The following is a 22,962-nucleotide window of genomic DNA, read 5'->3' as shown; positions in this document are numbered from 1 at the left end:
ACCTAACAACCATGACCTCGACATTTTGTAAATTACTCATGAACATTCCCCGCTTGCTTTCGCAGTCGCCGCCATCAGCATTACCATTCGCAGCGCAGTGCCCGCTCGCAGGACGTGAGCATGCACTCGACGAGCTCCGGCTCCCAGCCGGGATCCCTGGCGCAGCCGCAGGCGCAGGCCAACGGGGGAGTGCGGCCCATGAGCAGCTACTACGAGTACGAGACGGTGCAGCAGCAGCGGGTGGGCAGCATCAAGCACAGCCACAGCAGCAGCGCCACCTCGTCCTCCTCGTCGCCCATCAACGTGCCGCACTGGAAGGCGGCGGCCATGAACGGCTACTCGCCGGCCAGCCTCAACAGCAGTGCCCGCAGTCGGGGTCCCTTCGTCACCCAGGTGACCATTCGGGAGCAGAGCGTGGGCGGCATACCCGCCCATTTGCTGCAGCAGCACCAGCAGCAGCAGCAGCAACAGCAGCCCACCTACCAGACCGTCCAGAAGATGTCCGGGCCATCGCAGTACGGCACTGCCGCCGGCTCCCAGCCGCACGCCTCCAAGGTGTGACTATAGGTGTTGGCGCAGGCGCGCGCCACCCGCGATGTGCTGGCCGACAACCGGGCCATTATCAGCGAGGTGAACGAGGAGGTGGAGGTGTTTTACTTTGCCACCGAGTGCTGAACACATCGCAAATTCGAGGGACTTTGTTTAGTTCGGATAAAATGGTGTTTCCACACACACGCGCTGGGGGTGGGTTGATTAGTGTATCTTTAAGGTGAAACTTTGTATTCCACATCAATTGTGAGCCCAGGAAGTGGACTATTCACTGGGCGGCAGGAAAAATACGTTTTATTTTTTGAGGTCTGAAAAGAATTTGTAATTTCACATAGAGGAACGGTTGCTATATTATTTATTTAACGTCCTGATTAGGTAATGTGCACATACCTATCCGTGATATTTGGTTAAGCAAACGAAGCCTAGACGTTTTCTTGCTAAACGGAAAGAACCAGGATAACACTTTCAACGGTCCGCTAGGAGAGGATAAACTTGATTTTATATTTGTAAATTCCAAGGCATATTATTTCGATTCAGATTTCCAACCAATTGACCCACCCTGACACACATCTACGTTAAGTTCACAATTCACAATATATAATATATATATTTACATATGTAAACATTATCGAGATATCATAGTTTGCGAACCAGAAACCAAGAGAGTAACGAGTAAGGAAGTAATCCCTGTAAAGCGCTAACCATTTTCGAGTGCTTAGATGTAGTTTAAAGTAAGCAAAATCGATTTCCGATTGTATCAAGCTCTAGCCTAAGTCCAAGTCAAACGCCTTTGTACATAATTAGTTTACGCAAAAGCCAACAAGAAGAGAGAACAACATCAAATTCCAAAACTACGAAAGGTCTTAAGAATTTCCATTGTCATTTATACCATTTTTTTTTGTACCATTTACTTATATATTTTTTTGAGTTGTACATAGACTTGTTTGTTTTGTTAAGCTTTAAAGCGGACGCCATTTTGTGTGTGCAAACGTGTGGATTTGCAAGAAGCGAAAAGTAAAACTTAAAGCCACCCATATACACATAGCTGTATGAGTAAGTGAAGCAATTTTTTTGTTCTAACGATTATCGAGCTTAGAAAGGAGGTTTTGTGCAGCCGACCGCGGCCCAGGTCTCTAAAGAAGACAAGCAGCTTAACTTAGTTATACGAACCATACGATTAAGCCGAACTAGTGGGTAAGCCTACATGTATAGCGAATATGCGACACTTTAATTTTGTGTACTTTCTAAGTAATTTGTGCGATACCGAATACCGAGTTGCGAATTAAAAGTTACAAATTTTCATAAACACGCGCCCAGTACGATTTTCACTTGACAACCACCCAACGACTAGGGATCTGGTTTCATCCCCGCTTCTCCGCCTTGCTCCTCTTCATCTTGGACTCGCCTTCGGCGGGCGGTGGAGTGGAGCAGCCGATGTCCGAAGCTGTTGCGGTGGACTTGGACTTCCTCTTCTTGGACGCTCTGGCCTTGCGCCTAAGGGCAGCTTCCTCTGGCGGCTGCGACGCCGGAATGGGCTTCAGTACAGTGAAGTTCTTCAGAAGCTCAGGGCTGGGCGTCTTGTTCCAGTGCTCACTAAGGTGGGACAGAAATGCTCGAATAAGAATCCTGTCTAGACCCTACTACTACTACTATTTAAAAATCATTACTATTACGATATTACGATACGAAACTTGTTAATGTTAAACCCTTATTACTATCAATAGTATTTACTCTGGCAAACTGTTTGGGGGAACCACCACGTCCAGGACGTTGTCTATCAGCCGCGACTTGAGCATGCGGTCGTTCGTGGTGGTGGAGTGCATCGATGGCGACGTGTTGATCTCGATTAGCCAGGGCTTCAGGTTGTTGTCGATGATGATGTCATAGCCGTAGACCTCGAAGCAGTGCCGGTCGTTGGCCATCACCGGAGCCACTGCGTCCAGGGAGTGCCTGATGGTGTCGGTGATGCGGCTCCAGAGCATCTGCGAGACGCCCTCTCCCCGCAGGCTGTCCAAATAGAGCCACAGGTTCTGCAGTGGCCACTTGCCACCATGGATCGAGTTGTACTCTTGCTGTGGGTGGATAAAGGCCAAAAAATAAAATTCTGAACAACACATGGCGTATGAGTGATATTTATAAAATATGTAAAGCCCCGCAGACTTTTCTGGTGACTTACGTTCGTTTTCTGGATGCTCACGTTGGTCAGGTGCATAAAGACATTGTCGATCTCGGCCTGGTCATACTTCTCGGTGCAGAAGCGGCAGAAGCCCTCCTTGTAGAGGTACGCCTTCAGCGGGTTGAACGTGGTCACCAGGACGAAGAGGCGCAGATCGAACTTCTTGCCGCCGATGAGGAGGGGGTTGTCGATGTACTTGGAGATGACGCAGGTGTCCCTGTTGATCTGCGGGTAGAAGGTGCGGGCATCGTAGGCGTACTTCTTCAGCTTGGACAGCTTGTTCACCAGGTAGATGCCCACGCCCTGCGACTTGCTGCACGGCTTGACGATCCATGTGCTGGCCGGATTGCGATGGAAGACCTCGACAAACATCTGGTAGTCGGAGGGCAGGACAAAGGTCATGGGTATGATGTCCAGGTGCTTGTAGCGCGTGCCCCCTATGCCCAGCTTCGTGTCCGGCGGATGGCTCTGGGCCAGGGGATCACCGCGTCGCTCCAGGTCCTTGCGGTACCGCTTGATGTTCTTGATCAGCAGATCCTTGCGCGACAGCTCCACGGAGTTGGGGAAGTGGTTGATGACTCTGCGGGGAGTTGCCTGTTGGTTACAAGACTGAGGGGCTCCGTACTTTTACTCACTGGTCGGAGCGCATGCGATACGGATGGTCGATGCCGAAGATGTAGCGACAGTTCTGGGTGCAGGCCCAGTAGAAGTTCCACTCGCCGTTGAAGGATGGCACCTGCACCCAGCCCCTCTTCTGGAAGTTGCTGACCAGCGCCGACTTCTCCCAGTCCGTGCTGTAGTAGATGCTCTTCTGGCACTTCGGCGGCTTCGGGCGACTTCGGATGAACTGCACTCCGATGAGCGGCGGGGCGATTACCTTGACCTCGGCCAGGTCATCGTCACTGGTGCAACTGCCACCGCATTTCTGGCGAAGATTCCGCAGAGCACTGGTCTCCGGCCTCTTCATGCTCGTTGGGCGGTTGCGTTCGGGTGCTCCCTCTGCTGGACTCCAACGCTCTATAATACTCACTTGGAACTTTACCCTAATTTTAAGGCGATCTTAGTTAGAGGCTGACAATCTAGTTTTGGCCTGGCTGATAATCGCATGTAGATCTGGGGTTAGTATAGAACATTTTACAATATAAGCAAGTTATACTCATATTTGTAGGCCCTTTCTTGCTTACTTCTAATGAAATCTACAGAGATAAATTGAGATTTTGTTAGATTTTGGTTAATTTTATTAATTTAACTTAGAACTGAAGCTAAAATAAACGCGAATTCTTCAGATTCTTACTTACAAAGCACATTTTCTACCTTTACTTTGCAGGATTTACGAGTATATCATTTTCCTTCCGCTTTCTTGTGGTAATTGCCTTGTTCCCACGACTAATGACCGAATCTCACTGTTTCCCAAGGCACATCCGCTTGCATAATCCCGCGAAGAAAACGAAAGTGCTAATTCCCTTGAAAGTGCAATGTTTGCCCGAGAATTACGATATTTTCTCGGGTTCTAGGTAAACGCAAACCTTCTGCGGAACCCAAAACCGCACAGATTGAAATACTGACTTTGACACAAATATTTGTGACACTAGTTCACCTGTCCCGGAGCCCTCGAAGCCCATTGAGTAATTTCACACATTGCGGGTTTTGGTACAGAACAATCGCCGACTATTGTCGGGTAATTCGACTTGGCCGGGTATAAAGTCGATGGCATGGTCAGCAGAGTTCATCAGTCGACGAGACGGCAGAGTCAAGAGTGGATTTTGGATTAGCTGGAACACCGAGCCGAACGCACATTACATCATCATGAAATTCTACCTGGGACTGGCGGCGACAGTGGTCGTGATGGCTTCCCTGGCTCAGCCAGGTGAGGCCACCTTTGGCAAGCTCAATCTCCTCCTGGGCGGCGCATCCACCGCTGGCTATGGATCTGGATATGGTTATGGCTCTGGTTATGGCTCTGGCTACGGATATGGATCGGGCTATGGATCGGGGTACGGTGCCGGCTATGGATACGCTCCCGAGAACGTGGTGAAGGTGATTAAGGTCTCGGTGGTGCCAGGAGGAGGAGTCGGCGGCGGCTATGCTGGAGGCTATGGCGCTGGCTACACTGGAGGCTATGGAGGCGGCTATTCCAGCGGCTTTGTGGGTGCTGCTCCGGCCATATCCACCTCCGCCGTCGTTACTCCGGTTGTCACTTCGGTCTCCACGCCGGTGGCTGCTCCTGTTCTGGCCGGAGGTGCCGGCTATGTGAGTGGTTTCGGTGGTGGCCTGGCCGGAGGCTTGGGCAGCTACGGGGGCTTGGGCGGCTTGGGTGGCTATGGAGGCTCCATCGGAGGGGGTGCCGCCCTTCCTGCCTCCTACGGCTTTGGCGCCGGCTATGGAGCTGGCGGTGGCTTTGGACTGGGATTCCCAGCCCCACCACCACCTCTGGGACTGGCCGGAGGACTCTGCTAGAAGATGAAGAGACGAAACCACAATGGGAACAACAGTGGAGTGTTTTTTTTTGATAATTTTAAACAACGATTTGTAATTTAAAACTAACGATTTGAAATAAAATGTATAAAAAACGATTCAAGTGTGCGTACTTTTAGATTTATTCTAAACGTTTACTAATATTTAATGGGTATGACGATTTCGAAAACGAGGACTTATTTACTTCAAATTAATAATATTTAGTATGAGTAATTTCTTTTGAAAATATTACAGATTAATGGATCATTGGGTTCTTTTTTTAGTACCCTCTAAGACTCTTAAAAACTAAATGTTTTTAAAAAATGTTTGTAATTCCAATGTTACGTCTTATGTTTATTTAAACACTTATATATGAAACACAATTTTAAATGGTTAAAATATCATTCCGACAATACCTTCTTGAAAAGGTATATAGGAAAGAATAGTATTGCCAGAATAGAAAGAACGACTTGATATGCCCAAAAGTGTGCTAAAGAAAAATGCACCCAGCAGAAATTTAAGTCTTTTAGTTCCACCTCCTCATTCCAATATTCTTTCATGTCTATTCATTAAAATCCCCTGTGTACCTTAATCTTTTTGCCATTGAAAGCTTGACAATTACGAACTGAAATTTCGCACCTAATTGAAGAAGTCAGCTCCCCGAGAAAAGCCTGGCCCACCAGTGACCTTCGCTTGGGCCTCTGAATGAAATCGAGAGTTGGGCACTGTTTACGCACTCAGTTAGCCGGCTTTAACCCTTTCCACGCCCGCTTAGGCCCCTGGCCCCCAAGCGCCAGATCGTGAGCCCAACAAAACTGCTAATGATAATCAAGTGCCAAAAACCAAAAGCAAAGCCAAAGTCAAAGTCACAAGAGCCAAGCCCAAAAAGCACTGTTCGCCAGAGAATGCTGTACGCCCCGTGGGTGCAAATTGGTTGAGCTGGACCAGCTCCATCTCCACGTCCATCTCCACGTCCATCTCCAGGCACACATGTCGCAGCCACTTGAGCCACTCGAGCCACTGAGACCACAAAAGACCAACGAAACACACCACTCGACAAATGCCGGCAGAAAAAAACTACACAATCTGTAAATGGAAATGTGTAAATTGGCTATGATTTAATATTTGCCATGCTCAGGCAAAAAAGAAAAAATAAATATGATAAAAATACAAATGTAGAAAATACAGCCGTTTTTTTTGCTATAACATTTTTAAAATACGCCGCAGGAGTTAAGGTTATTTAAAGGGTTAAGTTTAATAAGCTTAAATGATTTTATTTATTATTTTTTATATGTAGTTTTAATAACTGATTCGTTAATATTTTTTCTTATTTCTCAGCTCGAAACCATTCTAATTAACACAAATTTGGCATTTTCAACAATTTATATTTTATTAAATAATTTTTAAGTTTTTAAGAAGAACCTATAGTATTGAACCGCCCCTTGGCAGATTTTTGTGGTCCGAAAACATAAAAAGAATTCGCAGAGGAATTATTTATGCTGCGAATTTGAATGCCTAATACTCCACGCATCTTTCCTTAAACAGAATTTAACGATACTCTCGTGCTCACCCAGAAACCAGTTGTAAAGTTATGGGGACATAAAATTTCGCCAGATGGAACGCCTTCTTGGTCTTTGCTTTTTCGCTGACCCAATTTGCATAACAGTCTAGATCAATAGAAAAAAACAAAGAGCCCAAAAGCGACATTTACATATATGTAATATTTGATCTGAGATGCTAGGAAACACAGTACGTCAGAAAACGTGGACGTGGCCGACAGGTTTTGGGCTCGAAATCGAGATGGGCGAAGATTTCTGGGCGTGCTCGGGGTACGAGTATCTGGGTTTTCGGATTTTTGGCCATTTGGATATTTGGATATTGGCGAGGCTTTAACCCGCTGAGCCCCTTGACTACGTGTAGTCATGCATAGGATTTCGGGGGCTGAGTGAGTGACAATGCCAATACACTGGCCACGCACATGTGCCTGCGTGCACTGCGAGAAATTGCTGGAAATAGTTGGGGTTTTTAGCTTCCCAAAAATGATATCTACTTTATTTTCTACTTGTTTTAGACTTGGAATATTTAAAAAAATATATTTTTTAAAAAATTTAACATATATATATGTTCAGCAGTATCTTATTGCATTACATTTATTTTACTTAATCATTTATTCTTCAATGAATGTAAATACATCTAAGAAACTACTGCTATATCATAAAAAAGTTTATATCTTTTTTAAATACCTAAAAAGTGCCCCAATCAAATTGGAACAATAAAGGAATGAGACCATAAGTATGCAAGGCACACTGAATTGTCTGGCTGAATTTCCCCATCGTTTGTTGACATTCTTAAAAAGGCTTGTCCCAGATGAATCACATAATTTAGAACTGCAAGTTTATAAGGCAAATATTACATTATTATTATAATGTTATTTTAACAAGATCCCCATGCTTAAATATAAATATCAAAGGGTTAACATTTTATTGCCGCACTTAAGCTTGACATCATATTTTTAATGGCTCTCAACTACTTCCCCCTTGGACATAACATAACACAGCATTTCCCTCAGTGCTAATTTGTGTGTTGGGGAATTACCTGAGCTTCTTGCGAATCCGTAACGCTTTTGGGCCGTGGTTTTATTTAACTATTTTTGCTGTGCCGGGAGATGCGAGAAAATATCTCACTTGATGGTTAAGTAGTTGAGGTGACAGACAGACAGACATCCATCCATACAGCCGGTGGCTCCCGGCCCCGCCCAGATTTGGAACATATCGTCTTCGACCTGTCGCGTCTCCGTGGCCCATAAGTAACCATTTATGAATTAAGCAAACAGCTTATGGGGAATCTCATCTCGGTGGCCGGAGCGTAGCATAGATTAGAACTACACAAACACGGAGCACAGGTACGAGCTGCGGTGCGCCGTTGGCTGGCTATAAATTAGTGCGCCGTCTCGATTTGGGACATCAGTTGAGTTTCGTTCAGGTTGCGGGCAGCATCACCAGCACCACCAGCACTAGGACCACTAGCACCACTAGCACCACCAGCACACCCAGAATCACCATGAAGCTGTACGTCTGCGTTTCGCTGGCCCTTTTGGCCATCGCGGCCCCTGTTCCCTCGGACGCCCTGCTGGGCGCCAAGTTGGCCCTGCTGAAGGCCATCGGCGGTGGTCTGGGCGGCGGCAGCTCCACGGGCAGCGGCGGTGGCTACGGAGGCAGCGGCTACGGCAGCGGCGGATACTCCGGCGGCTACAATCAGGGATACTACAGCCAGCCCAGCCGCCCGGTCTACAGCTCCGGATACGGCAGCTCCTCGTCGTCCTCCTCCGCCAGCAGCTACGGCGGTGGTTATGGCGGCGGCTATGGCGGTGGTTACGGCGGCGGCGAGCAGGTCATCAAGGTCATCAAGGTGGTGGAGCAGCCCTCCTACGACTACGGACGTTCGGCCGGCTATGGTGGCAACTACGGAGGATACTCGTCGAGCGCCTCTGCCAGTGCTTCTTCCAGTGCCAGCTCCAGCTCCTACTCCGCTCCAGCTCCCGCTGTGACTTACTCCGCTCCTGCCCCCGCGGTGACCTACTCCGCTCCTGCTCCAGCTGTCACCTACTCCGCCCCAGCTCCAGCTGTGACTTACTCTGCCCCAGCTCCCGCTGTGACCTACTCCGCTCCTGCCCCCGCTCCCGTGGTGCGTGTTCAGGCTGCTCCTGCGGTGACCTACTCCGCCCCTGCTCCAGCTCCCGCTCCCGTGACCTTTTCCGCCCCTGCCCCCGCTGTGACCTACTCGGCTCCTGCTCCCGCACCCGTGGTTCGCTACGCCGCTCCAGCTCCGGCGCCAGTGACCTACTCCGCCCCAGCTCCCGCTGTGACCTACTCGGCCCCTGCTCCCGCTGTGACCTACTCCGCTCCTGCTCCGGCCCCAGTGGTGCGTTACTCGGCCCCAGCCCCGGCGCCCATCAGCTACGCACCCGCACCCGCTCCCGCTCCTGTCGCCTACGCCCCGCAGCCGCAGAGCCAACAGGTGGTGAAGACCATCAAGCTGATCGTGGATGAGGACCGTGCTCCCGCCCAGGTGTACGGCCCACCGGCCGTGGACTCCAGCTACTCCAGCGCCTCCTCCTCCGCTTCCGCCTCCGCCGGAGGCTACAACAGTGGCTACAACGGTGGCTACAACGGCGGCTACAACGGCGGCTACAATGGCGGCTCCAATGCCGGCTTCTCCGGCGGCTTCGGTGGCGGCTGGAAGCGTGGCGGCATCTTCGAGAAGCTGGTCGGCTGCTAGGCCTTGGCACCTAAGGATCCTAAAATCCAAATCCTAACCTAACCGTACTCAACTATTTTTTTTCTAGTTCTAAAACGAATAATTGTATTTTTTGTTCGATCGATGTGTACATAAAATAAATCAATACTCGATATATCATGTCGTTATAATCTTATGTAATCGCCAGAACTTCAGACGACGTTGTCTGTGTTCTGGTACACATATACACATTTTTGGGGTTTTTTCATGGCTCCCGAACGCCAGGGTTCATTGTGTTATTGATTCTAAGCGAAATTAGCACCCAGTTGCTAACTCCCAACGAATCGGCGGCGATTCATATTCATATTCCGATTCCGGATCTCAAGAGATCGCGGAGGGCCCTGAGAACGAGGTTGAGATCGGGGACAGAGAGATGGCGAGAGATTCGGGCTTGTAGGGTCTCCTAATTTGCATTTAAATGCTAAAACCGCTCAGGTTCTTTTCCTGGTAGATAAGCAACATCAAATCAAAGAATTAGACTATTGTTAAAAAGATTTAAATAAATTTAAAGGGTCTTTGTGTCAAAAAGAAATAACTGTTGAAGCAGCAAGTTTGTGCTAATATCTCTGATCATTTTTATAGAATCTTTTAGGCTTTAACTTTAATTGGAAGACAGATTTTCAACACAACCGAAGCTCTAGTTCTGGCTTCTTCAATATAATAATAAATGAATTACAATTTTACACCCTTTCTATAAGCTGGATTTTTTACAGAAAATGAAAATGTGTATTTATTAATTACAATAGATTTTGACTTCTTTATTATGGATCAATTAAATCAAGTTCTAGAATAATTTTAATATGTAAGCAATTATTACAGGTGTTCAAATGAATTAGTTGTGTGTATAAAAGACATTATTGAAGCTTTGATTTATGGTATACATTCCGCGATCTTTATCACCAGGAATCATGCGAAGAGTGTCACCAATGGGCGGTCAGCCAAGACCAAGAACATCCGCTAGCCGGCGAATATAAAAGCCGGGAGCCCCCGAAGAGTTGGCCAAACAAAATGCAGGTGCCCAGTGTCCAATTGTTTATTTTGGCAGTGGTCGTGGTGGCCCTAGTACGTGGTCGCGCGGTGGAGCAGGAGCACCTCACCAGCCACGGTGCGTATGAGTAACGTTGTTTGGCCTTAGTCACTGACTAATCATAGTACTTACTTGCAGCCTATGGACCAGCCATACACATTAGCTCGGGGGTTCTCCAGCTGGCCCCCGATACGGAGCAACCCCAACTGCTGCTGGTGCCCAATCTCTACTCCTCGTCACTGGGAAATCCCTGGCCGCATTTCTATGTGGACACCTTGACGGCTTCGCACCTGCCGCATTCATCGGTTCCATCCATTCCAGCGATCCCATTGACCCCCTCTATCCACGAGCCTCGCATCGTGGTCAATGATAATGTGGACTTTTCGCAGCTCAAATTGCCCCAGCATAAAGTTGTCCAATCCCACGGACGCTGAATGGGTTCATCGTGAAACTATTTACAATCCACTATAAATTATTATTTTTCAAATGCCTAATTTTCAAGATCCTACGTTTTTTTTTTACATGTTTATTGTCTGCTTTGTTCGCAAAGACACTTTATTAAATAGATATAGAAATCGTTTTGCAAAATGTTTTTGGGTTTCAGTTCAATATTTATTCGAAAACAATAAACACACATATATGGGAAAGTAAAAAGTTTATTTTTTTGTCAAAAATGTTTCCTTCTTTTGCAGTTGGCAATTAATTTAGAAAAGTCCAGACCAGAAAAGTATAACCTAAAGCTGACATCGCTCACATGGGAGTTAAATAAAACTCAAAAATAATGGTTGTTGATTTTTATTTTTTTTTTCTTCATAAGAGAACCCATTTTAAAACTACTTCGCTATACAAAAATAAAACTTATGATTTTGGTCCCTAGATTGAGTTTTTGTGTGATACCCATCAGTTAACCATTTATTTTAATATTGTTGTATTTTTGTAGACTTTTTATTTTAATACCATCACATTTTTTAATAACCACATCAATTTGGAGATAGTGCATTTTCATATATAGTTCAATCCTCCACCTTCAGAGACCGCTGATGCTTTTGTGCTCAGTAGGCAATTTTAAGAGAAACACGTATACACACCACCAAGCCGTGCCAGCCGTTTGATCCTTTGGCTTACTGGTCCCCGATCAGCACATCGAGTGCATCCACGGGATACACCCGATCCCCTCATCGAGGTCGTCGCCTATGAGCAGAAAAGGATCTGGATGACCGCTACCAATGCCTACCACAAGCTCTAAAAGATCTACCTGGGTCAGGGACTTCAGATCCTGACATAGTTCCCTATGTCATAGTTCCCTCGATCACCGGCAGCCTTCGAGATGTTGGCCGATGCAATCTATCTCCTAAACGGGTTGTTTCGCCAGCCACATGGTTTCCCAGTTGGAAAAAGGGACTGGTTGAGGTGCGGAGTGCATCCTACGGTTTGTTCGCCCACACCTGGGTGGCTGCCAGGTAATTAAGCCGCTCTACTAGAATAGGAGTTCCTTGACGCAGGTATATCCCTTTGGTCTCGTGGTAGGCATTGGTAGTGGACATCGAGATCCCTTTCTGCTAATTTGCGAAGACCAGAGTGAACCAACTGTCAAAATCATGTCGGCCAGATGGTTTATCCTGCGGATCTGTGGCCAAATCCGCACTGCACTTGACCTTTTTGATTAGGACGAAAATTTCGGGTGTATCCAATTGTTCGCCTTCCAAGGGGATTTAAACTAGTCCACTTTGTCTTCATCGTTTCCAGAGGATGGCGATTTTCAAGATCACAGGGTTATGCCCTCCCTTATTAGCTTGGTCCCCCGCAGCTTGCCCAATTCCTTGAGGGTCTTGTTGGTGAAATAGGCTGCCAGTAGGATGCTAGACAGATCCTCTGTACCTCCCCAAGATATTCTTAAAGGTAACACCAAGTAGGTAGTAGAAATTCCACTAAGGAGTAGACATATATATTCAATGTCTTCAAGTTTAACTAAAAAACTCACCACTTCTTCAATGTAAGTATGCAATTATATTTCTTCCATTTTAGCACAAATTTAGTTCCGCCTTACTAGCCACTGAGAATTTTCAAGCGAACACTGAATTTTCTTTGACAACTTACACCAGGGTTGATTGACCATCTAAAGGATTGCGACTCTAGTGATTCTGATCCAGAATATATATACTTTATAATCGGAGGAGCTTGCTTCCGTCTTTTACATATTTTCCGACGAATCTAGTATACCTTTTACCCTTCCAAGAACAGGTAGGACAATCCTAGATAGCTGGGGAACAGATTCTCAATCAGAATCAGTATTCGCATAGGCATTCAACTGTTGAGAGTGTGGTGTAAGAAAGCACAATTATATTTTTTAATTTAACCTAGACTGTGGACGGAAAGAAGGGAGGAAAGGCACCAAATCAGAAATTCCAGAAAAACATGATTCGTTTAGGAGCAAGGGAGTGGTGATGATGGGTGGTATCAATATGTTTTTTTCTGAGTGTATATATACTTTGCAGCCCCCAAAACACGTTTTAGAATTCATTTTAACTTAGTTTTATTTTAGTAATTTATAACAAAAAAAACAGCTTTAGAATAAGGTAATCTTTGAGCATTTTGCTAGGTCTTGGGTGCGACTATCACAGTCTTAGTAGAGATGCTCCAGCTGGTGGTGCTCCAGGTGCTCCAGGTGGTGGTCGTGCTCCGCCTGGTGCTGCACCTGCTCCTCGAGGGCCTGGTGCTGCAGGTGGTGCAGCTCGTGCTCGTCGCGGTCCTTGAACTCGTACAGGGTGCTGTAGCTGAAGGCGCCCTTGCCGTGGTCGATGCCGGGCACGGCCTTGTGGTCCTCGTAGTGGGCGTGCACCTCGCTGGCCTCGGCGTACTCCTCGCCGGCACCACTGCTGCCGTAGTCCGCCGGGAAGCTCTGCTCGCCCAGGTGGTCGCCCAGCGAGCCCAGGTGATCCTCGTGGCCGGTGCTGCCGAACTCGTGGGAGGAGGAGCTGAAGTCCAGCTTGGAGAGCGCCTCGCCGCCAGTCAAGCCGCCGGCGTAGTGGCCCAGCAGACCCGCCGAGTGGACCACGCTGGAGGAGAGGTCGTCGCCCAGGGGATAGCTCTGGATGCCCAGCAGCAGTTGGCCCAGCAGGATCATCAGTTTCAGGCGGTAGGTGAACATGGTTGGAGTGCTGTCTGATTTTCTTTCGCTTTCGGAAGAGTTGGAAAAGTCGAAGCCTTTTAACCGACGCGGCTAAATGTCTCGAGTCAACTAATTTACTGCTGCCAACTCCATTTGGTTTTATATGCTCCGAGCACTCACATTCGACCGCAAGTGCCTGGCGCATTTTCCTGCCTTTTCCACCGACTTCTGCACACAGTCTTTTGTTTGGCGAAAAGTGAAAAACACAGAAAAAAAATGTTGCAACGGACATCTGCCTGCTGCCTGCTGCCGCTGGCCGCTCGTCGTTCGGCTGGAGCTGATAATTTGCTGCACTTACTCCGCATTACGTCGACGGCTAAGTGGCGGGGCCATTGAAAAGCCTGTTGCAATGGTGCGTATACGTAATAATTTTCGTCTTCTGCGCTGTGATTACTTTTTTCGGCCATTAGGCCCGTTCTTGGGCCCGGCACTCGCTTGCTTTCGGCCCATTGCGTCACTCTTGGCATCCCTGTGAGCCTTAACCCTCCGCCTGTTTGCACTCGAGGCGGAAGCTCGCATTTTGGCACTGCCCAACTAATTGGGTTTATCGACAGCAAACAGTGGAAGTAGAATGGCAAATATAAAGAGTCGTTCACATGGGCGACTGTGGGAGGTGAGTGTTAGGCACACACCCATGTATCCCCGGCCCACAACAATGCAGTGAGGTGTGCTCAATGTGCCAAGTGGCCCGAAAGTGCAATTAGCCTCTTGGGAAACTTGGAACGTACGCCACTGCTGAGAAAGAAGTTCATTCAATTCATTGATTTTCAAAATTCTTATTCGCCTGGCACAGCCTTCATATATGCTTACATGAATATCGTCTCTCTCTAACTGCTTTTTAATATATAAATATTGCACAAACCCACTTATTAATCACCCCCAAAGCTCTTTGGAAAATATAGAGCAATCTGAATTGGTTTCGATTTCATGAGTCTCCGCCTGCAATTAAAAGCACAACGAGCCAGCAGAGCGAGTAGCCCGCGCTTGATCGCCAGCGTCTTCCAAAAACCCACAGCTCCGTGCGTCCGACACACTCCCCATATTCCCCCAGATACAGATACTCGTACTAACTACATTATACATCAATATACGGAGCACGGTGCCTGGAAGATTGCAAAAGCTGGAAAAGCGAAACAAAACAGCAACCGATGTACGAATAAACATTTTCGATTGTGCCCGCCGGCAGTACAACTTAAAATGTGCGAATAAATTGCCAAAACTAATGCAGTCGTAACGAAGATTAGGCGCACTAAATAACAGCAGTTGGATATGTAAGGAAGCTATTAGAAAATAAAAACTATCTTTACCTGTATCCAAAAAAGTAACATATGAAAAATAAAATAGGTAAATAGGTTTTTAGTGCACTTTAATAAATATAGGAAAATCAAATAGTTTGGCAATAATATGAGTTATAATTTATTTAAATTAATATAATATTGTAAAAGTTTAAATGAATATTATTTTTAAAAAAAGCTGTATATATGATTTTCGAAGTGAATTGTATTTAAGAAAAAAATAATAAAATATAGCTTCTTAAATATTTTAAACTATTTTGAACTATTTGAATTCTTAGGGTTGTAATTGATTTAAAAAATTTTTTAAAATTTAATTTAATTTTTTGGATGCTTATTGATTAATTTAACCAGCTAGCATATTTTCTATATATTGGATTTCATCAATAAAGTTTCGCAAAATATAAATAATAGATGTGGAGTTAAGAGAATGCCTTTTCTAGTAGCTTTTCTTCGAGTGCAGTCCAGTATTTTCTTTAAGTCGCCCAGTGGATCAGTTGGGCAGTATTCATTTGCGAATCCACCGCCCGAATGGCCCACTGGGGGCACTCTTAACGCTTCTGATTGCCGATGTTGCTGCTGCTGCTGCTGCCTGCGATTGGCGATGTTGCCAGTTGCCAGTTGCTGCTGGGTTGCGTGCCGGCAACATCAACGACGGCAGCAAGCCGCACAAATTGCCAATGTAATAGCACCGCTTGTTTTGTGTTTAAGTTTCTGCTGCGCCGCCGATGGTGGGGGCGGCGAGCTGGGGATCGGGCCGTGAAATGGGGAGCGGAGCAAGGCGGTTATTAGATGGCTCGCTTTTTGGCAGCCGCTGAAACGTTTCCTAACGCAGAAATATTTGCTTGGAAATTATGCGATTGCTACCTGGATTTTGCAAGCCCAGTGGGTCGTGAGGCCCGGACACGTGTTTCGTGGGCGATTTCGTGACATCGTGTCTCAGAACTAGACAACTAAATCTACGGGGGTCATAAATATCCATCGAAGTGGCGAAAAGAAAGGTGCCATTTCAGCTGGCCCACATATAAATAGCTAGTCGTGGCTGAGTTTTCTCCCAGTGTCTCGCGGATTGCCATGACTTCTTCGGTTCTAGTGGTGCTGCTGGTGGTGCTGGCCAGGATTCCAAGGCCTATCAAAGCAGATTCCATAAAGGAATCCATTTCCCCAGCTGGCGACCTTCCAAAAGATACTTTCAACGAATCAAGTCCCACAATTGTGAATATTTCAGACGTTGATAGCCTAAAGGAACTCGATTCTCGGAATTTGGAAAGCTTTGTCACCGAAGTTCCAAGTCAAATTGGTTCCACCAACTTCAGTCCGCAAACTACAACTCCAAATCTTTTAAAATCTGAGGCCAAACCACAATATTCAGATTCTATAAGTTCAGAAGAAATTATTTCTGACTTTGTGTATACTTTCGGGAACGAAAGCCTAATCTATTTGCGAAATAGGAGTTTTAATAAAACCCCCATTGAAAAGGAATTAATTTTGGACTTCCTAAGAGAAGAGAATGCCAACTATTGCCAAAATAGATTTTTTAACGAATGGGAAGGGACTGGGCTTCAGGGAGGTGACAGGATCAACCTGCGACAGCTGCCGCCTTCGTATCAGGACCTGCTGGTTGATCGCTTGCAGGATCAGCTGCGTCAGCTGCTCATCGGCCTGCCCCTGGACATAGCCTTCTCCACCCTCAACTATATCTGCAGCACGATCGTCGATCTCGGCGTGGTGAGGTCCAAGCTCGTGCCGGATGTCTCGCGCATGAGGTTCCTTCTCCACACCGAGCACGCGTGCCAGAACACCAGCATTCCACTGACGCAGGCCGAGGAGCTGTGGGACACTCCCGGGTTCTACCAGGACAGACCCACGGTCCTGTTCATCACCGGCTGGAGGACGAGCATAAACGACTCCAACAGCGGACCCGTGGCCAAGGCCTATGGTTGTCGCAATGATACCAATATTTTGGTGAGTGGAGAACTATGACTAAACATACAGAGGGATGTATAGATGAACATATATTTTACTAAGCTCTTTTCTTAAGTTAAAAGTCGATTATATTTGGGTTTTCATCGGTTTTCATTTTCACTTAACAACTATTAAGTTATATTTTTTAAGGTTCTGGATGCCGCTGACTTTGTGGACACCCTGTATACATGGTCAGCCCTGAACACAGAGGTCATTGGAGCCTATCTGGCCAAGGCACTCCTCCGCCTAAATGCGACCTATGTCACGAACCACTTCCACTTGGTGGGTCACAGTCTGGGCGCCCAGATAGCAGGCTCGGCGGGCAGGAACTACCGGCAGATGTCGGGGGGCCTGACCCTGAAGAGGATTACTGGACTGGATCCGGCCAACCCCTGTTTCTACGACGGCAACGACCTGGAGGGTCTGCGCAGTGGGGATGCCCGGTTCGTGGACATCATCCACTCGAATCCCGGCATGCTGGGCACCTCGAAACGCTCTGGGGACGCGGACTTCTTTGTCCAGGGTCGGGTTCCCTTCAAGGAGGGCTGCGAGGGCCTCACCGCCATCAGCTGTTCGCACCAGCGAGCCGTGGACTACTGGACGGAAACGGTCTATCCCTCGAATGCGAACGACTTTCTGGCCCGGCGATGTGACCGCTACTCGGAACTCCTCCTTGGCAGCTACTGCCGGGACACGAGGACCGTGATGGGCTACGCCGCCAAGCCCACGGATCTGGGCCTGTTCTACGTGGGCGCCAATCGGGCGGAGCCCTACGGCAAGAATGCCAATTCGCAGACCTACACATATTCAACCACCGCATGCGGATCCTGCGAGTAAAATTTGTAGAACAAATCTGAAACTAGCTATAATCCTAATCCATTATTTGTATAGTAAAAGGGCGTATTCAATTTCGTGGAAAGCATGTAACAGCCAAAAGGTAACGTTTCCGTCCTTATAAAAGGTATATAGATTATTACTAGTAAAAAGAAATAATTCTTATTTGTGTAACTAAAAATAAAAATAGGAGCAAAATATGTTAACAAAATATTAAAAAATGTTTATAAAGTTTTTCAACATAAAATTAAAAAAAAGATTTTGTATTTCCTTTCTTAAATTTTCGAATATACTTTACAACAAACCTAATTTTTGCATGATAATCCGTTTACTCAAACCTAAAACACATCTGTGGGGTGGCAACCCTAACCTTTTTTATTTTCTTTCTAAAATTTCCGAATATTCCTTACAAAGAACCCAATTTTTGCATGGTAATCCGTTTACTTATTAAACATTGGTCGTTTCTCAAAGATTTTCAAACCTAAAACACAACTGTGGGGTGGCAACCCTACATGCGACAACCCCTAGATCACTTTTTTTGTCTCTGCTTTGACGTACACGTTCGCAACTGGTTGTCTAGAGTTTTAAGAACCTTACAGGGAATATTTTAGTTAAATATTTATTATAAAATACAAATACAAGTAGATCATTTTATTTTATTATAAGATGTTCCTTAACTTGCACCGCTCGTGTAAAAATTAAAAATAAAATATGCTAATATAATTCAAAAGCGATGAACGATAATAACCAATGTGGGATAACTGACAATTATGTCAGATCTACTGAGCGGCCTATCTCCCAATTGTTAGGCAGTTCAGATACCCAAGGGTTTCACCCGATAATTTCAAGGACAAGCCCCGGCCGAGCCCCCGTCCCTGCTGCTGAGAATTCACTTAGCCCGTGATTTGTGTGAGAAATCAACGAGCGCTGATGTCAACGCAGAGTTGATTCTTTTGTGACGTCTCTTCGTTTCGGGCCCACTAAAATTGTCCGTGGCACGTTGCCGGAATGATAAAACAATGGCTTGGCGATCGGGAGTCGAGATCGGGGAATACGGAATGGGAAATGGGTGGTGAGCAATGCGCCCGCATTAATATGGCTATTATTATGGCCCTGTTGTCGTAACCGGCAGCAGCATTTGATGTTAAATACGTGAGAGGCATTACACTGGGAGAATTGGTCAGTAGGTTTGAAGTAGTTGAGATATACACAATCCTTAAATATTCGACTAAATATCAACTCTAATTTAACATCTTATATTTTTTTTAATTTTAAAAATTTTTATTTAATTTTTATTCTAAAATTTGCATTGAGTTCTTCTTGTTTTTAACGTTTATTTATAATACAATAAAAATAACTTTATTTCCTTAACATTTTAGAAACTTATAGTTAGCAGAAAATAGATCAATTTCCACATTTCAATGTCAAACATTTGCTCTCCAGCTATAACTCCTAAATAAAGTAAAGTAAGATTATATTTAATTTCCCAGTGAACACTTTGATACACTTCCACTGGCACGGGCCTCGCCAATTGCCAAGTCCCATTGCTGGAAAATGCACAGATTTTGGTGGACCATTATCAGTTACAGACGGCACGTGGTGATATGAGGGCCTAAAAAATGGGGAATTCCGAGACCTCCTAGTCTCGCTGTTTATTTCGGTGAGATTCGGCGATAATCTATTTTCGGGCTGTAAGACAGAATTAGAGGTCGAACTTCAGCGCTGATAGTGGCTGAAAAGAGTGTTTGGCCGATCGACTGGATCCCCGGACTGCATAATAGGGCGTTATCTGGTGTTACTAATGCCTCCCGGGCTGCTTTAGTTTTCGATTAGAATCAAAATACATGCAGATGAGCTGGGGACATGCGACTGCAGTGAGCCCGAGCCCGAGCCCGAGCCCGATTTCTCGAGTTTCTCGATTTCCCGGCGAGATGTGGCGAGGGCAGCCAATCGAAATGGAAACTAATTAGGTGACAAGTGCACCTTATCTGATCGGAACACACATCGATATGGTCGCAGTCGAGTGGAATCACCTATAGACTACATATAAGGCGCTGTGTGCTTGTCGCTCGGCCCCTCCCTCGGGAGGCTATAAAATCAATTGTCACTTGGCTTCCGGCACTCAGTTCTCACCGAGTTCTCGTCCAGGATGCCACGAATTGCGCTGAAGACGCTTCCGCTCCAGGTGCTGCTCCTGCAGCTGCTGGCCTCCATTCCCTCGGGCCACTCCATCGAATGGACTCTTACGGATATAATAGAGTCCGCCGGAAAGGTGGGCACCAGCATCGTGGACCCCAGCCTCCTGCCCACGCCCCAGGGCCTCCTCGACGGCAGCAAGCAGCTCATCGCCGGCTACCCCTTCGAGTTCGTGTCCAACTCCATCAACACTATTTGTAAGTATCTATTGGAGGTCAAAGCATGACCCAAGGTATTCTGTTTACTCTCGAAATAATGCTGGCGCTGGCAATGTTTTTGAGAATTAGAAAACACATTTATGACTTATGACACATATGACACTTTTCTAAAATGTTAAAAAAAGATTTCCATTAGCTTTGAATTTTGGCACATATTTTATTAATAAATTATCTATTTACATTTGATTTAAAATATAATTAAATAGTTGCTTAGAAAACTCCATTCTTATTCAACTTTCTTTTAAAAGCAGAAAAACTGCATTTTCAGTATAAGAGCAGCAGCTGTTTAATAGTCAAATAGATAACAGCTGAATTAATGCGATGTTTTAAATATAGAACCCCCTATAAATGACTTTCCAGGTTCCCAGGCTCTGGCCTCGAACAAAATCAGGTCGAAGTACATGCCGGACATCAACAAAATGAACTTCCAGCTGCAAACGACCTGCGCAAAGGTCAACTTCAAACTCACCGAGGCGGAGTCCATGTGGAAGAGTCCGCTGTTTGATCCCAAGAAGAAGGTCGTCATCCTGGCCACCGGATGGACCACCACCATCAATGGGTCGGATACCATCGATGAGTTCTCGAAGGCCTACAATTGCCGCGGCGACGTCAACTTTGTGGTGAGTTCTGAGTAATATGAAGCGCAATTAAAATGTTTGCCCAAAGGCGTTTATTTAAATTAAAATTCAAGTTCACTACAAATGTTTATTCACCCAGCCGATAAGGTCTCAATCAGATTGGTTTAGATTACAAACAGGTTCGACTCATTAGCCCTGGACTTAATCGAAATTATTTCCGTATTAAGTAAATGTAATATTAGTGTATTCAACCTGGCTTTGTGCTATTTATTTTACTTTTTGGAAAGAGAACAGGCTTCAAGTAGTATTAAAATATTGCAGTTAATATCCAGTTTTATTAAGCTGCTTAAAATGTGGTTGGCAAATTTCTGAGAGCTACAAATTTGAAAGTCATGAAAAAGTGAGTGAAACCCAGAAATATTAAGAGTTAATGCCTTCTTAAGCTACACCTAGAGAAAAATTGTTTCCTTTGGAATAATATTTATTTTAAATGCAAATATATTCTAGTGAGAATTTAAAATAAGGGGAAAGGGAAATTAAAAACAAATGTTTATTAGTATTTTATATTATTATAATCCCCTTTCTATATTAATTTTAAAAACTAGTTAAGCATTTTTAATACCCTGTAATTTTAGGCGGTGGACGCCGCTCGTTTCGTGGACACCCTGTACACCTGGTCGGCCTTCAACACGGAGGAGATTGGGGAGAACATAGCCGTGGGACTGGTGAAGCTGCTGGACCTGGTGCCGGTGGACAACATCCACCTGATCGGGCACAGCTTGGGTGCCCACATTGTGGGAGCGGCTGGTCGGCACCTGCACCGCCTGACCAACCAGACCATTCCCAGGATCACGGGACTGGATCCGGCCAAGCCCTGTTTTAACGAGGGCGAAGTCCTCTCGGGTCTGATGCGCGGAGATGGCCGCTTCGTGGACGTGATCCACAGCAATCCCGGAGTGCTGGGCAAGCGGGATCCGCTGGGCGACGTGGACTTCTACCCGGGCGGAATGGGACCCCTGCCGGCGGGCTGCTTCTCGGTGACCTGTGCGCACGCCCGCTCCTGGGAGTACTTCGCGGAGACCATCTATCCGGGAAGCGAGAATAACTTCCCGGCCACACGCTGCAATTCTATGTCCCGTCTCCGGGATTTCCGCTGTCCGGGCCACGAGGTGCCCATGGGCTACGCCGTGCCCCACGACGTGAAGGGCAACTACTTCCTGGAGGTGAGCGGCTCCTCGCCCTACGGCTCGCGCGCCTCCATTGTGCGACAGGCCCACATGGCGGAGTGCGGCAAGTGTCCCGCCTCCTCGACGACCACTGAGGAGCCGACTTCCACGACGAAGAACTCGAGATCGTGGTTCTGAGGAGGAGGAGGAGGTCTTCTTCGGTGCCTTCCCATAATATATCCTAAGATAGTTTTAGGTATTGCATTAATTTTTTCTTTTTTTTTGATGATCGTCTTAACCCGACCCGAATGCGGTCGATATGCAATATACAACTTGCCTTCTCAGCGTTGACAATTCAATTAAAGCTGTGTTTATTATGCTTATGCAAAGTCCAAACAGCGTTGGGAGCTGGCTCTCGAAGTTGGAATACCCTTTCCATGTGATACCGAAGGAGAGTGTTAGTGATAGGATATATAAATGCATAAATACCGTACCATGTGACCATTGAATTACATACAAATAAAATATTTAATTATTATCTAAATGTTATGAGTTCAGTTTTGATTTCAGTGGATATAGGTCTTTAAGGTTTGATATCAGATCTTTAAAATTCAAATGTGAATTATTTTGATTTTGTATAAAAAACTGCCTTACTTCACGATTAAAACTTATGGTGAATGTTCGTATAGCAATCTACCGGAAATAACACAAAAAAACGGCAACTAAAATGGGAAAAAAATAACTGCCTAATTTATAAAACATATCATTCAGGACTTTAATAATAAAAGACTTCTGATGACTGTTATTCTCTGACAAGTATTTAGTATCAGTGAAGTCTCATAATATAGATTTATAGAGAGGATTTAGAAAAGTCTTTAAGAAAATTATATTTTTCGACTGTTAAAGAAGGAGGGGTTTCCATGAAAGCTAATTTTGATTTATAAATAAATATCTAAAAAAAATAATTGTTATTTTAAAAGTGATTACTACATTAGTCTTTGGATACAAATTTGTTTATAAAAATACAGGTTATAGGATGTGG

At 45.8% G+C, this 22,962-nt stretch overlaps 8 protein-coding genes and 1 long non-coding RNA gene across 13 annotated transcripts in view; 6 read left to right on the top strand and 3 right to left on the bottom strand.

Moving 5' to 3' along the window:
- The window catches only part of LOC108033066 (partitioning defective 3 homolog), a 37,518-nt gene extending 35,663 nt beyond the window's left edge, over window positions 1-1,855 (top strand). For all 4 annotated transcript variants that reach the window (XM_017107228.3, XM_017107230.3, XM_017107227.3 and 1 more), the window contains one exon: window positions 66-1,855. In XM_017107228.3, coding sequence (XP_016962717.1) covers window positions 66-561 — 496 coding nt within the window. In that variant the 3' untranslated portion in view covers window positions 562-1,855. The remainder of the gene's footprint in view (window positions 1-65) is intronic.
- Window positions 1,757-3,820, bottom strand: LOC108033067 (polyglutamylase complex subunit TTLL1). 2 transcript variants are annotated; one of them, XM_017107231.3, is made up of 4 exons: window positions 3,361-3,819; window positions 2,726-3,305; window positions 2,281-2,621; window positions 1,757-2,142 (listed from the first exon to the last, which is right to left on the bottom strand). In XM_017107231.3, exons 1-4 carry the CDS (start codon window positions 3,690-3,692, stop codon window positions 1,911-1,913), a joined length of 1,485 nt encoding a protein of 494 aa, XP_016962720.1. In that variant the 5' UTR covers window positions 3,693-3,819; the 3' UTR covers window positions 1,757-1,910. The 2 variants fall into 2 exon arrangements, with proteins under 2 accessions (XP_016962720.1, XP_050746370.1); XM_050890413.1 differs by having other exon boundaries at window positions 2,000-2,142; window positions 2,241-2,621; window positions 3,361-3,820.
- Window positions 3,821-4,459: 639 nt separating this feature from the next.
- LOC108033028 (keratin-associated protein 6-2) lies at window positions 4,460-5,298 on the top strand. Its single transcript, XM_017107155.3, has one exon. The coding sequence runs from the start codon at window positions 4,532-4,534 to the stop codon at window positions 5,180-5,182; it is 651 nt and encodes a 216-aa protein (XP_016962644.1). The 5' UTR covers window positions 4,460-4,531; the 3' UTR covers window positions 5,183-5,298.
- A 2,858-nt stretch (window positions 5,299-8,156) lies between these two features.
- LOC108033015 (skin secretory protein xP2) lies at window positions 8,157-9,590 on the top strand. Its single transcript, XM_017107141.3, has one exon. The coding sequence runs from the start codon at window positions 8,240-8,242 to the stop codon at window positions 9,455-9,457; it is 1,218 nt and encodes a 405-aa protein (XP_016962630.1). The 5' UTR covers window positions 8,157-8,239; the 3' UTR covers window positions 9,458-9,590.
- An 878-nt stretch (window positions 9,591-10,468) lies between these two features.
- Window positions 10,469-10,936, top strand: LOC108033050 (uncharacterized). Its single transcript, XM_017107176.1, has 2 exons — window positions 10,469-10,580; window positions 10,641-10,936. The coding sequence occupies exons 1-2, from the start codon at window positions 10,484-10,486 to the stop codon at window positions 10,934-10,936; spliced, it is 393 nt and encodes a 130-aa protein (XP_016962665.1). The 5' UTR covers window positions 10,469-10,483.
- Window positions 10,937-11,438: 502 nt separating this feature from the next.
- Window positions 11,439-12,595, bottom strand: LOC127012498 (uncharacterized). Its single transcript, XR_007765992.1, has 3 exons — window positions 12,484-12,595; window positions 11,758-12,430; window positions 11,439-11,693 (listed from the first exon to the last, which is right to left on the bottom strand). It is a non-coding gene; the product is annotated as an uncharacterized LOC127012498 (long non-coding RNA).
- Window positions 12,596-13,125: 530 nt separating this feature from the next.
- LOC108033051 (uncharacterized) lies at window positions 13,126-13,650 on the bottom strand. The gene has a single exon (XM_017107177.1). It carries the CDS (start codon window positions 13,648-13,650, stop codon window positions 13,126-13,128), a length of 525 nt encoding a protein of 174 aa, XP_016962666.1.
- Window positions 13,651-16,037: 2,387 nt separating this feature from the next.
- On the top strand, window positions 16,038-17,938 carry LOC108032957 (probable phospholipase A1 magnifin). The gene is made up of 2 exons (XM_044093567.1): window positions 16,038-16,928; window positions 17,079-17,938. The coding sequence occupies exons 1-2, from the start codon at window positions 16,038-16,040 to the stop codon at window positions 17,763-17,765; spliced, it is 1,578 nt and encodes a 525-aa protein (XP_043949502.1). The 3' UTR covers window positions 17,766-17,938.
- Window positions 17,939-19,862: 1,924 nt separating this feature from the next.
- LOC108033198 (vitellogenin-1) lies at window positions 19,863-22,464 on the top strand. The gene is made up of 3 exons (XM_017107444.3): window positions 19,863-20,155; window positions 20,537-20,796; window positions 21,390-22,464. The coding sequence occupies exons 1-3, from the start codon at window positions 19,912-19,914 to the stop codon at window positions 22,116-22,118; spliced, it is 1,233 nt and encodes a 410-aa protein (XP_016962933.1). The 5' UTR covers window positions 19,863-19,911; the 3' UTR covers window positions 22,119-22,464.
- Window positions 22,465-22,962: the final 498 nt, after the last annotated feature.

Source organism: Drosophila biarmipes, chromosome X, assembly GCF_025231255.1.
Source record: "Drosophila biarmipes strain raj3 chromosome X, RU_DBia_V1.1, whole genome shotgun sequence".
Taxonomy (NCBI): domain Eukaryota; kingdom Metazoa; phylum Arthropoda; class Insecta; order Diptera; family Drosophilidae; genus Drosophila; species Drosophila biarmipes.
The sequence above is the reverse complement of the archived record's forward strand: the minus strand, read 5'-3'. Positions and strand labels throughout refer to the sequence as shown.